General features: G+C 44.8%; 1 protein-coding gene across 4 annotated transcripts in view; it reads left to right on the top strand.

Annotated features, from left to right (window-relative positions):
- LOC118399987 (sodium-coupled neutral amino acid transporter 3-like) overlaps positions 1–14,815 on the top strand; it is a 63,659-nt gene that overhangs the window by 24,419 nt on the left and 24,425 nt on the right. For 2 of the 4 annotated variants that reach the window (XM_035796288.1, XM_035796287.2), the window contains exons 2-5: positions 1,388–1,598; positions 2,385–2,405; positions 2,618–2,699; positions 5,047–5,162. In XM_035796288.1, coding sequence (XP_035652181.1) covers positions 1,483–1,598; positions 2,385–2,405; positions 2,618–2,699; positions 5,047–5,162 — 335 coding nt within the window. In that variant the 5' untranslated portion in view covers positions 1,388–1,482. Of the gene's footprint in view, positions 1–1,387; positions 1,599–2,384; positions 2,406–2,617; positions 2,700–5,046; positions 5,163–12,838; positions 13,036–14,815 lie in introns of those variants that run through there. The other 2 variants (XM_035796289.2, XM_035796291.2) reach the window with 2 other exon arrangements.

The following is a 14,815-nucleotide window of genomic DNA, read 5'->3' on the forward strand; positions in this document are numbered from 1 at the left end:
TTTTTCCATGGGATTCTGAGACGAAAGCATGCTTCCACGAACGGCATATCAATGAAGAGATATGTGAAAAAACACCTTGAGGATTAATTCAAACAACGTTTGCCATGTTTCGGTCGATATTATGGAGTTAATTTGGAAACAAGGTCGACGTTTTGGTGACTGAATTTTCGGTTTGTTTCTGTAGCCAAATGTGATGTACAAAACGGAGCGATTTGTCATACACAAAGAATCTTTCAGGAAAAACTGGACATCTGCTATGTAACTGAGAGTCTGCTCATTGAAAACATTCGAAGTTCTTCAAAGGTAAATTATTTTATTTGATTGCTTTTCTGTTTTTTGTGAAAATGTTGCGTGCTAAATGCTACGCTAAATGGTATGCTAGCTATCAATACTCTTACACAAATGATTGATTTTCTATGGTTCAAAAGCATATTTTGAAAATCTGAGATGACAATGTTGTTAAGAAAAGGCTAAGCTTGAGAGCAGGCATATTTATTTCATTTCATTTGCGATTTTTAGAAATCGTTAACGTTGCGTTATGGTAATGAGCCTGAGGGTGTATTCACGATCCCGGATCCGGGATGGCTAAGATCTAGTTAAATAAAGGTTCAATTAAAAATAAATTAAACAATAATGTAGAATGCAGGTTAAAGCTATGATATTTCCATGATCCACATCTATACCATGGTATAAATGATGCAATACCTATTATATAGGTTCTTGGAAGTACCATCATACTTTAAAGCTAAAAACATGGTACATTTCCATGATTCAGATCTTTGCATGGTATAAATGCAATACCATGGTAGTATTTAGGTACAATGGCAGTACCATGGTACTACCATCATACTTCAAGACTAAAACCATGGCACATGTCCATGATTCAGACTATACCATGGTATATGTGAAAGTACCATAATAGTACTTGTGCTTCTACACCTGCATTGCTTGCTGTTTGGGGGTTTTGGCTGGGTTTCTGCACAGCACTTTGAGATATCAGCTGATGTACGAAGGGCTATATAAATACATTTGATTTGATTAGTACCATGGTATAAATAAAAGTACCAACGCAAATATTTGTAAGGGCAGGTCAGAAATGGGCTTCCTGTGTAAACACAGCCAATGTATGCATGAAGTGTTTGAAACAGGTCATATCTTGGGTGTTGAAGTGAAAGGTTTACTGTGTAAATAAGAGTAGCCAGATAGTCATTAGCAGAGAGAGAGACTCGCTGTTCAGGTGTATTGTGGAATTCAGTTGGATGTATTTACAGAAATGCAGTATTAACATACACAAGTGTCCCAAAATGGTCGTATCCAGTAGAAAGACAGACAGAAGAGTAGCTATGGGATCTGTGTCAATCAACTACGTTCTGTCTCTCTCCTCTAGATACAGTATCTGAGGGAGCAGACTGAGAGGACCACACCCAGTGAACAGACACCACACGAGCCAAACAGACTTCTGGGATAACTGCTGACTAGAGTATGGAGCCGGCACAATCAGAGATGAGCATCTTGGGATGCTCAACCAATGGGAAGGGTCACAACCGAGGAGATGACAAGTATGTGCCTATGAAGACCATGCCAGAGGAATTAGACACGTGAGTTTCTTTTTGCTGTACATGTACATCATTGTCACATAAATGTATTGCGAAACAGCCACAGCTAATCAGAATCAAGGCTTTGCATATCTGTCTGATAAGCATCTGAAACGTTCTATACACTCACCTGATTGTCTTTGTGCCTCTACACCACAGAAACAATACAATGCGATACAATGAATTTCATTCCAATTGTTTTTGAACTGATGCTTTGATATTGTTATTGCATAAGGGTGGTGGCATTTAGCCCGCTGTTGTGCCCGGCCCATAGACTGGAGAGAGTAATGGTTTTTGTGCTGTGTTGGGTTAAACTGTGAACGTGCCACGTGTTGTCGTCATTTACCTGCCAGTATGGAAACCAAAGCCCATTTAACAGTCTGTAAATGTCATCTCTGTTTTTCTTAAAAAATACAGTAGCCTGTATTCATCAGGGTTTTGGGGTCAATTCCTTTTCAATTCAATCAATCCTGGATATGAACTGAAATTCTAATTTCAACCCTGATATTCATCCACATGATTCTATCCAAAAGCGGGTGACTTACCCTCTAATACAGACATCATTTTACAGACAGAACTCTTAAAACCCTGTTTCTATTTCCGCCATGCAAATTGTGCTTTGTTCGCCCAGTCCTCCTTACTATGACATGTGTATGACATCAGCAATGAGGATGAAGCGTTTATACGCCGTGAATGATGTCTGAACAGACAATATAACTGATTTCCTAAGTGCATGTTTGCCTTGTTTTTGTCCCATCGTCTCCCTTGGATCCTTTGTTTGCCACACAGAAATGGTACTCAAAATGCCAGGTATGTTTATACTTCAGATATACAGTCACACAGACACAATCTCTATCTAGTAGGCTCACTGACTATGTAACATCGTTACAATCCTTTCAGTGAAGCACCATGCCACTGTTTTGACAATAAACTCCCTTCTATTTGTGTAGCTTGAGTCCCTCATTTTAAGGTGCCGGTTTTTAGGGACTATCAATTGTAATATCCTTTTCTGTTTCGCCCAGGTTTGATGATCCCGATGGCATCCTGGAGAGTGAGGAGTTTCTGCCCAACGGAGATGGGACGAAGCCCATGCGCTTCACAGACGTGAGTGTGACTGACTTTACTATCGACACAACTGAAACATTACTCACTGGGCTGTTTCCCAAATGGCACCCTATTCCCTATGTCTAGCCCATAGGACAAGTTGACATGGCCACAATTGTCATCTATTTCTTGTTATGATGGATGTCGCTCATAGCCTACATGTCTTTTTTTTCTTTGTTAAAGAACATAGATGTGCATGAAACTGTAAGCAAAAAACATATGCAGAAATGTGCCTTTCTGCCTAATTTTGTTTAACGTCAGTGGTCAAGTCAAGGAAGCATCATGACCAATATATTGGCCACACTCCACTTACCAAGACCATTGCCAAATGAGGAGCACTGTCACTGGCTTTTATAGTAAGCCCTGAGGTGGTGTAATGAGCCTACAGTGGTACCGCCCAGCACATCTAGAAGGGAGTGTATTTCATACCGAATTCCTCCCTTGGGATGACGTAGAGGCACCTTCTCAAGGTGATGTCAATGGTAGAGTTGAACCGCTAGGGTCCTCAAACTCAACTCAGGACCTCAAAGGCAGTTGCACTGCTTTTTTTCATTGTTTCCCTCTACTCAGGGACTGATTTAGACCTGGGACACCAGGCGGGTGCAATTAATTATCAGGTACAGAAAACCAGCAGACTCCGGACCTCTTTGGGCAAGAGTTGAATACAAATGCGCTAGGGCCAAAAAAGAGCTAGATTAACTACTAAAATACCAAATATATCACTTTTGCAACAAACTGTCAAAATTAAGACTAGAATTGACATGTTTCACTAAAACTAAGCCTAAAACATCTGGTTTTTGATTATTATTATTTATTTATTTTATATGAAAATTACTCTTTAAATTTGTCTGTGCCCATAGGATAACCCTTTGAAGAACCCTTTTTGGTTCCATGTAGTACCCGTTCCACAGAGGGTTGTACATGGAAACCAAAAGGGTTCTACCTTAACCCAAAAAGGTTCTCCTATGGGGACAGACAAAGAACCCTTTTGGAACTCTTTTTTTCTAAGAGTGTACCCAGCTAGCACATTTGGTTCCTTCGAAGTTGTGGGAACGTAACTTTTTGGTTTCCCTTTGGTTCTGGGAACGAAGCAATACGTTTCCTGACCAGTAAAACAGAAAATGATTTCAACATTTTTGAACTCCAAGCACAGATAGGACACATGTAAATTAATTTGCTTAGGCATTAGTCATTCAAACACATTCATTTTTTTTTTGTGGCACGGCATCAGTAAGATTCAACCCTATATTTTGATGTCTATCCTTGGAATTAGTCGACTGTAACACCAGGATGGAACTAGCATACCATGTTTTTTTTACTTGTACAAAACTGTTCATTTTAGTCTATTCAAACAGACCCCATGTCAAAGCAAACACGCATTCATTAACATTAGGTGTGGCCAATTAGTGGGCGAGGCTAACATACCTGAACTCACAAGATCAAGGATAGATAGTTTTGTTGAAGCTGAGAACGGAATATATATTTTTTTCAATAACATTCTTAGAACGTTATTTGCACATTACTAACGTTTTCTTGTGTTTTCACATTTTTATTACCTTTATTTAACTAGGCAAGTCAGTTAAGAAGAAATTCTTATTTTCAATGACGGCCCAGGAACAGTGGGCTAACTGCCTTGTTCAGGGGCAGAATGCCAGATTTCTACCTTGTCAGCTCGGGGATTCGATCTAGCAACCTTTCAGTTACTAGTCCAACACTCTAACCACTAGGCTACCTGCTGCCGGGGCGGGGCAGGTTCTGAGAACATGACTTTAGATGGAGCCATGAGTATTCCTGCAGAAAACGTTATGCTAAAGTACTGAAATTCCCACAGGAGAATGTTGTTTCTTAACGTTCTCTGAACTATTAGAGAATATTCCCAATGTCAAAACCAGTTGGAGTGCGTTCCTAGAACATTACCCAAATGTAATTAAATGTATCCATGTTTGAACGTTTAGTAATAGTTCTGTTAAAGTAATGAAATACCAAGATCAATAAGGTTATTTTTGTCAAGTTCCTTAAATGTGCTGAGAATGTTCCAAGGCCAAGCAACTATCCTGCTCCAATCCCAAAACGTTCTTGAAAAGTTGTATGTAAAATAACCATAGGACAACCACACTCACACCAAGCTCTAAGAAACATATGGTTATCAGAAAATTATGTGCAAGCTGGGTAGAGAATAGGGTGTCAATGTGGGGTGCCATTTGGGAAGCAGACACATTGCTAATGACACATTCACATTGCACTTGACAAGAACACAAATTTTGAAATGTAAGAAAATCTGAACTTTTCAGCTATACATTATTATTGAATTAACTAAATCTGAGATTGTTGTATTTGTTTTGATTAGTTTGAGGGAAAGACATCTTTCGGCATGTCTGTGTTCAACCTGGGGAATGCTATCATGGGCAGTGGAATCCTGGGACTGGCTTATGCCATGGCCAACACTGGCATACTCCTCTTCCTGTAAGTCAAACTGTCAGCTTTCTACATGTCTCTACATGTCTGTAATAATGACCGTAAGTCGCTCCGGATAAGAGCGTCTGTTAAAGTACCAAAATGTCAAATCCTGCCCATGCTTCTTAACGGTCTCCTAGTCTTTCCATTCCCCACTTGGCTTAGTGTTTTTATCCTTCCTCTTCTCATAAAACCCGGGAAACGGCAAAACGACACACTGACTTTCAAATCACTGACACACTGAGCACAGATACAGTAGGAGTCACACATTAGCTATTGGTTGGTCTCTGTTGATAGTAGCGCTGCCAGCTTGTTGTGATATGATATCCCTTTGCTTAACAAGAGTGCCTGTAGAGAACGTGCTCCCCAGTCCCAGTTATAGCCTTTAGGTTGCACATAGAGTCCACACAGTGGAAAGGGCCAGGGTGGGGGTTGAAAATAGCCACGACCTTCGCTTGTAGGAGGGAGCTGGGACAGCCAGGAATGCTATTTGCCCAGAGCCCCAGCCTGCCTGCCTCAAGAAGGGTCCTGTGCCTGGGTGGAGTGATAAGGGGCCAGGGTGGGGCTGGAGGCAGGGTAAGGGTCTGTGGTGACGTGACACTTCTCATGGCATGATCCACACTATCCCCTCCCTCCCATCTTCCAGTATTCTCCAACCCTTGTCCCCACCCTTGTGGGCACATACAGGCCCCAGAAAGGCCACAGCCCAGAATAGCCCCCCGCCTGCCAGTCCCCACGCCGCCTGCCAGTCCCCACGCCCTCTGTAGCGTTGGACATGTCCTCCCCTCTCCTTGCTCTGTCCCTCCTCCCTCTGCCCCCCCGTCCTTCTCATGGAAACATACAGCTTCTCATGGAAACATACAGCTTCTCATGGAAACATACAGCTCCTGTTTATTGCTTTTGTGACTCCAGGTTATAGTACAGGAGAGGTTAGGTTCAAAAGGTTTAGACAGATATATTTGTTTGGACTTTGAGATTCACATGGATTTTTTTTACTGTGTATTTTGCCCCATGGATTTTTCTTTCCATCCAAATACAGTATTATCGACTTTGGACTCAAAGTATTGTCTTCTGGTAAAAGTAAGCTGATAAGTCTAGATTCCTGTAGCAAGCAAGATGTGATCAAATTTTGAAGTCCTTGTTCCAAGTCCTCTATCTTTTCCCATGGAAAAACAGATCATGTTATATTAGCAACCATATTGGATATTGGTTGCATTGCGGGTGTGACCGACACAGGGGCTTCTTTGTCTCTCGAGGGTAACATACTGTACAAAATACAGGGTTTCTCAAGGTAGACCTAAATAGATGTTCTCTACTTCCCTCAGCATATTATCACACCCTAGCAGTTCCAATGGGATGCGGGGAGAGCTTTGAAAACGTCATTTAAACACAAGACCTGAGAACTCAGATTCCACGCTCACAACGAGACATTTCCTGGACAATGAACCAAACCAAACATTAAGCAACTCCTAATGGCTCTCGTGACTCCTGCACTCTAAAAACTGCTGGTTTAAAAAGCAACCCAGCACTGGGTAAATAGTGGGCAGAACACATGTCAGGTTATTTTTGACCCAGCACTTGGGTCACTTAGTTGGGTTATTGAGCTATGCTCAGATGGGCAGTATTTCTTTTACATTTATTTAAAATTCATAGTTGAATTATGTCGGAGTATTTTGCATTACACTGGGCTGAACTACACTCCAATGTATTTTGTGACAAGATACTTTTGAAAGCTGTAATTTGTATTTTCAAAATTCTATACCATTTCTTTATAGTGGTTCACAATTTTGTGGCCCCCTTTCACCCTAAATTGGTATTAGAAGTCTGATCGGACCATGGTGTTGATAAGAGTGTCTGCTAAATCAGCTAAATATAAATGTATATGTAAATAATAAACAATTGCAAAGCATGCCAACGTAAAATTCGAATGAGTTCCGCCCCGAAACAAGTCTAATGACAATACCCAGTGTGCTTTGCATTTGCTCATTTTCACATATACATTTTGGCCATTTTAGCACAGGGTTTCCCAAACTCGGTCCTGAGGGCCCCCCCTGGGTGCACGTTTTGTTTTCTGTCCTAGGCCTACACCGCTGATTTAAATAATCAAAGCTTGATGATGAGTTGGTTATTTGCATCAGCTGTGTAGAGCTAGGGCAAAAAAACACAAAACATGCACCCAGGAGGGCCCCAGGATTTAGCAGAAATCCTGATATAGCAGATGCTCTTATCCAGAGTGACAGTGCATTCACAGTAGATAAACAACATATCACAGTCATAGCAAGTAAGATGTTTCTGTAACCGTTATCTTATATTTTATTTCGATACATTGTCTTTAGGGTATTTTATAGTTGTAATTTGTAATTTAAACCCATCCCTGGCTATTACCCACCGGGTCAGATCAGAAGACTGGAGGCATGGCTTAGTAGGCGTGTGGCATTCAGATTGTTATTTTTGTTGACCCGTGAGAATAAATGTCATTCAGCATTGTCAACACAATTGAGTACTGACGCTTTTGTAGCTTTAATAAGGCTTACACAAGCGTATGAGTTCCTCAAGTGTCTATGCATATCCCAATGTTGGGATAGGTACCACTGTGTTATGATGTTTAAATACTCATGTTATTAAAAAAAAAAAAAAAAAAATGCATTCAATAAAAAAAAACAGGTAGCAATAATCAGTCCATCAATTAGTTAATCAGTCAGTCAGTCTGTAGGAGTGGTTGACGGTGTGTTAGTGTCTTTGTGCTGTGGGAGGGAAAGTGGTGGGGACTGGGATGGCAGTTGCTGGATAGATGTAGTAGTTGTGGCTGGTCGGTGCTGTGTCCAGGGTTGTTGCTGGTGTTAGGGCTATGACTGGGACCAGGAAAAGCTGGGTTAGTTTTTGGGCTGGGTTGGATATAAGGGGGTGGTGCCGGGACTGGGGAAAACAGGACCGGTAACCAGGAACTGGGGCTGGTGCTGGGTTGGGATCTGTCGAGGGGAAGATGGAAAATCTGAGGAGCGAGTAGACACACAATGGAGCCTTAGACCCAGAGGTCAATGGTGGTACTTCCCTGTGGGCTGCTTCCCTGTGGGCTGCTCGGCTGAAGATATTTTGGCCCTCCTCCATGCCTCGTCTGGTGGTTTGATGCTTGGGCTGACACTGGAAGCCGGGGACTGGGTTGGTGCTGGGACTGGATCTGCAGAAAGGTGGAAATACAACCTGGGGAGCAAGCAGACACCCAAGGGAGTCCTAGACTATTGTGGCACTCCCCTGTGGTCGGCTCGGGTGAAGGTCTGGTGTTTGGTCCCTCTTCCGTGTCTCTGCCGGGGTGTCCTGTTGCTGTGACTGGGTCTGGTGCTGGATCTGTAGAGGGGAGGAAGGACAAGCAGACACAACTGGAAGTGATGGTACTCCCCTGTGGCTTTCTCACATAGGTCTAGATCTTTGGTCTTTCCTCTGGTGTGGTGATGACTGGTTCCTGATTCTGGTGAGAGGGATAAGTGTAATGGGAGAAAGGGGGAAATGGATGGAGAGGGATCAGAGGGTGGGGGTGATGGAGGGTATGTTCATCAGTCTGGGCTGGTGTTGGAGGAGGAGCGGTGTGGCGATAAGGCTGGATGCTGGAACACAGAGGGAGCAAAAAGGGCCCACACCCACCTGTCCACGGAGCACTCCCAAACAGCTGGTGGGTGACTTCAGTGCGAGCGCCAATGTAGGGGCAGTTCTCTGTACGTAGCTTGTGCCGTCTGTAGATGGATTCCCTAGTGGGGAGGCAACCATGAACAGCCGCCTGAGGAAAGTCCTTCTGTTCGGAGTGTGTTGTGAGGGTCATGATTATGGGTTATTGGGGGGTCCAGGTCTGATCATTTAATTACAGATTAGGACGAGGGCTTCTAGCGGGTCGGTTGTGTTGTTGAGTAGGTTCTTGGATGTTCACAGGTCTTGCCGTGCCTCCTGACTACCTGGTGGCCCTGGTGGTTCTTGGAGGGGTGAAGGCGGTTTGGAGGGTCCGGTTCGAAGGGTCCGTGGGGTCTGGACAGAGGCTGGCTGGCTTGCTGCTGTGCAGGATCAGGGGTGGGGTGGGGTGGGGAGGGCTAAGGGAGGTGGATCTGGGTCACTAAGTAGTGGACGGAGCATAGCCTCTGTTGTTTCCTAGCGTGATGGTACTGGGGAGGTTTTGGATTCCGCCCACTCCGGTTGAGTCCGGTCTTAACAGGACCTGCCATTTTCGTGCCCCAGTCCAGGCGTGGTCTTTGTACAGGACCCTCCTAGCTACTGACTTGAGGGTGGCTAACCTGCTTAACCAAACTTCTATTTCCTAGTTCTGGATGCATTCCTTGTTAAAATATACTGTAACTATCTTGGATTCTGTGGCAGAAAGTGGGTATGCTCAGAGTGTAAGGTTCTGTATTGATTTTCTAAGTCAACCTTGTGTTCTGTTTCGTTGTGTTCTTGAACGTAGCCCTGTATCTTTGTGTTCTTGAACGTAGCCCCGTCTTTCATTTTTGTTCATTGATTTCACCTGTGTCAGTTAGTTCACCTGGTCTCTCAGCTCATTTAGTTCAGTTCATTCTGTTTGTGTCTTTGTGAGGTATTGTTCGTTTTGTCTCTACCAAGCCTTTTCCTAGCTCGTTTGTGCGCACCAGTTATAGCCTTCAGTTCTTAGTTTTGATTAACCTGCCTGTTTGCCTACCTTGTGTATGACCATTGCCTGCCTGTGACCACGATTCCTGCCTTCTGCGAAAGCGAAATAAACACCTGCCGCGGTCTGCACGTGAATCTACACCTTTTTCTCCCTGAGTATTCATTACAGAATACCTCACCTAAAAACGGAATGGATTCAGCGGAGCTACAGCGGCGCCTAACCCAGCAGGAGGGGTGTATGGAGGAAATTTGCCATCTTCTCCGCCAACCTATCCCTACTCCTCCAATGCCAGGTATCGTAACCCATAGCCCTCCTTCATTCATATCCATGAATGGAAAATATGACGGTTCACCTGGGAAATGTTTGGGATTTCTGATTTTAGAGATGACCTTCAGGATTTAAATAAATATATTCTTATGTCCATCTCCATCGACCACCTCATCGCCAACGAACTCTGCCACCCAGGCACACGGAACCTTGTCTTTCCATGATTCCGTCATCCCATCCGAGTCTTCCAGAGCCCATGAAGTTGAGCCATGCTCCTCTCCCGTGTATTGAACGTCAAAGGCAGATCCAAGTAGGGCTCTGCCTATACGGTGCAGGGAAAGATCATCTACTCAGCCATTGACCTGTTCGCCCCCCACGGAGAGATGAAAAGGGTCCCTCCACTGTCATGCAGGTAGGAGTGTCTGTATGTCTAAATATCTCCCAGAAGCAATTCTCCATCCCAGTATTGATAACCATTGGGCACTGGCCTCATTACGCATCTGACACGGAGCGTCACCCTCCGGATTGGAGTCTTCCACACCGAAACCATTCAACTCATGGAACTCTCATCCCCCAAACAGCCACTCATCCTCGGACACCCCTGGCTTTGTTGACACAAGCCTGCCATCTCGTGGCAACAAAGTGAACTACTGTGCTGGTCTTCTACCTGCTTCACCAGTTGTCCCAGCATACCCTGCAGAGCCACCACCATTGAGGACTCTGCCTCTGCAGTGCCACCTACCATACCATCTGAATACGCCCAGTACAGCAACGTCTTCAGCAAAATCAAGGCTTCCACTCTGCCACCACATTGCCCAGGGGACTGTGCTGTTGACTTACTCCTTGTAGTGTCCCCACCGAAGAGCCATGTTCACCCCCCATCTATGCCGGAAAATGAGGCAATGGAGAACTACATTGATGAATCACTCAAACGGTTTCATTCATTCTTCTTCCCCGGCTGCCTCCAGCTTCTTCTTCGTTGGAAAAAGGACGGTGGTCTCCATCCATGTATTAATTTTCGTTCCCTGAATGACGTCACGGTCAAGAATCGTTTCCCTCTTCCTCTGATCCCAGCGACCCTTGAACAAGTGGTCCGCTCCAACATCTATACAAAACTCGACCTGCAAAGTGCATATAACCTTGTCCGTATACGTGAAGGCGATGAATGTAAGGCGGCATTTATTACCGCACGAGAGCACTACGAATACCTGGTCATGCCCTACGTCCTTACTAACGCCTCCGCCATCTTCCAATCCTTTATGAACAAGGTTTTCCAGGATATCATCAAGCGTTCTCATCGTCTACGTTGATGACATCCTGATTTACCTCTACTCCCTGAAGGAACACATACAGCATGTGCAAAAGTTTCTTCAACGGCTCCTTGACCATAACCTTTATGTGAAGACTGAAAAGAGCACCTTCCATGTAACCTTGGTAAACTTCCTCATCTTCGTACTGACACCTGGAGGGGTCAGTATGGATGAGAACAAAGTCACCGCCGTCAGTAACTGGCCCAAACCTACCACCGTTAAGGAACTCAAACGTTTCATTGGGTTCTCCAACCACTTTCACCGGTTCATTTGGAACTTCAGTTCTACTGCCACTCCCCTCACTGCCCTTACCAGCCAAAATACCTGCTTTCAACAACTTGAAACGTTTTTTTCACCTCAGCTCCTGTCCTTCGCCAATCTGATCCGGCCCTTCCTTTCACCCTGGAGGTGGATGCCTCCGAAGTAGGAGTAGGAGCCATGCTCTCTCAGTGGATGGGACCACCTCCAAAATCACATCCCGCACAACATCCTTTTCTCGTCCTAACAGATCATCGTAATCTGGAATATATCAGAGGGGCCAAGAGGTTAAACTCCAGGCAAGCCTGCTGGGCTCTCTTCACACGCTTCCATTTTCATGTTACTTACATCCCTGGGAAGAAAAACGTAAAAGCTGATACTCTCTCCAGACAGTTTGACCTTTCGACCAGTAACTCAGACCCTACACCCATTCTTCCCCTTCCTCTTGCATTATGAGACCGGTACAGTGGGAGGTTCACTCGGCCATACAAGAAGCCCTAGCCTCAGACCCGGCTCCTCCTGAGACACCAGCTGGGAAGAGTTATGTACCAGCAGCTCTTAGACCCCAACTGATGCAATGGTGTCACACGTCCTTGGGGTCAGAACATCCGTGCATTACACAAACCACTGAACTTCTAGCCCGTAAGTTCTGGTGGTCCTCATTGGCATCCGGCGTAAGGGATTACGTACTCTCCTGTCCAGTCTGCGCCCAAACAAAAGCCCCACATAGCTGTTGACTTCATCACAGACATCCCTGAATCCTCTGATAACACCACCATCCTTGTCATAGACCATTTTTCAATGTGTCTGATTCCTCTTCCTCATTTACTTAACGCCATGGAATTGGCTGAGTTTATGTTCCATCTGTATGGGATTCCGGTAGACATCGTCTCTGACAGTGGGCCCCAGTTTGTCTCCCGGGTGTGGCGAGACTTCTGTGACCGACTGGGGGTCGCCTTCAGCCTCTCCTCCGGGTACCATCCCCAGACCAACGGGCAGACAGAACGCCTGAACCAAGAAATAGGGAAGTACCTCCTCCAACAATGTTCTGCCTCTCCACACAACTGGAGTCGGTATATGGCCTGGGCCGAATACGCTCAGAGCTCACCCATGCATTCATCGCTCTGCCTTACTCCGTTTCAGTGTGTATTTGGTTACCAACACCCCATGTTACCATGGGAGCCGGAGCCTGGTACTGTCCCAGCTGTCGATGACTGGTTTCGGCGTAGTGAGCGGGTATGGGAGAACGCTCACTGGCATCGGCAGGAAGCCTCTAATACCCAGAAATGCTTTGCCGACAGACGCCGCTGACATATGCCACTCTTTCACCCCGGACAGTGTGTGTGGCTCTCTACCAGAGACATCCTGCTCTGCCTCCCCTGCAAAAAGTTCTGTCCTCGCGTCATTCGGGACCAATGAGGTAAGGTTCTGTATTTATTTTCTTAGTCAACCTTGTGTTCTGTTTCGTTGTGTTCTTGAACGTAGCCCTGTCTTTCATTTTTGTTCATTGATTTCACCTGTGTTAGTTACTCACCTGGTCTCTCAGCTCCTTATTTAGTTCAGTTCATTCTGTTTGTGCCTTTGTGAGGTATTGTTCATTTTGTCTCTACCAAGCCTTTTTCTAGCTTGTTTGTGAGAACCAGTTATAACCTTCGGTCCTAGTTTTGATTCACCTGCCTGTTTGCCTACCTGTGTATAACCATTGCCTGCCTGTGACCACGATTCCTGCCTTCTGCGAAGGCAAAATAAACACCTGCCGTGCTCTGTGCGTGAATCTACCACTTTTTCTTCCTGAGTAATCATTACACAGAGTTACACAGGGCTGAATCTTTGCACTTTCTGAATTATGACCCAAATTGGGGGCCTTGAAACTAACTTCAAATTATTCCGGTGGCCTTCATCAGGCAGTTCAGGTTAGACGGCACAACGCCCATACGGCTCTGGATAACTCCCCTACTCTTATGTATTAAAGCTACTAAAGTGTCAGTGCTTAACCTTAACGTTGCTAACAATACAACAGAAAAGACTAACAGAGTAAAATTACATTTACTCACTGGTGGCCAATAATAACTACCGAAATGCCACACCCCTACTAAGCCACACCTCCAGTCTTCTGCTATGATCCAGTGGATCATAGCTCATTAACCCAGCATCAACAACCCAACTTAAAGAAAACAATGGGTTGTTTGTGACCCAACTGGCTGGGTCAAAATAACTCAATGTGTGTTTGGTCCAATATTTACCCAAATTGGGTTGTTCTCAACACAGCAATTTTTTGAGTGCTGGAATGTCAGACCTCAACCTATGTGCCCACACTGTGGCCAGATGCTAGGATCCTTACCTCTACTGTGTTCAGTAGTCTAGGGGCCTCCATCTGGCTGCAGGGGCCGGACTCTGAGGTCTGGGAAAGGTGATGGTACTGGGAGTGCCCTCTGACCATCTAGGAATGCTGACTGGGGAATGTTCAGCTCCCCTCCTCAGGGGTCAGTGCTACTGTAGGCAGACTGCAGCTCCTCTCTGGTCTCCCTTTCGGGCACAGGGGTCTAAGAGGGAGATGGGTTGTGGGGAAATTCTCTCTCAGATTACACTGGGCCAGGATTGCTGGAAGGAGAGTTATGGCCTTTGTTATACCCCCCCCCCCCACACACACACCTCGCTACTGGGTTCTTACTCCAACATGATCTTCTCAGACTGTTGGCAACATTATTAGCATTCTCATAACATTCAGAGTCTGCTGAGAAAGCACTTGCCTTTATTAACTCTCTGGGCTTGAGCCCTGAGATCACATGGCTACAGTTGGTATTTAACCAGCCAGTCGGATTTGTTCTAGCTAGTGTATTTCACTTTCCCTTCAGGATACAATTAATGCCTTTTCAGTGAAACCTTAATATGTTTCTTTTTGGAATTATACTGAGGCAGTAACTGTAATTTACTTTCAAACTGTAGTTTATTTTGGTTTTATAAGTCAAGCCACTAAGTGCAAGGGTTTGTCATAGAAATGTGTGTGTGCTATTCTTACATATTGATAGAGAGGAGCTGAGGCTTTCACTACTACAGCTAGTTCTGAGCTTGTTAGTTGCTATGCTCAACTAACCTCCTTTTATTGCATTGAAATGAGGCAATGACATGTCTTATCATGTACAGTTGAAGCCAGAAGTTTACATACACCTTAGCCAAATACATTTTAACTCAGTTTTTCA

This window comes from Oncorhynchus keta, chromosome 21 (genome assembly GCF_023373465.1).
Source record: "Oncorhynchus keta strain PuntledgeMale-10-30-2019 chromosome 21, Oket_V2, whole genome shotgun sequence".
Taxonomy (NCBI): Eukaryota; Metazoa; Chordata; class Actinopteri; order Salmoniformes; family Salmonidae; genus Oncorhynchus; species Oncorhynchus keta.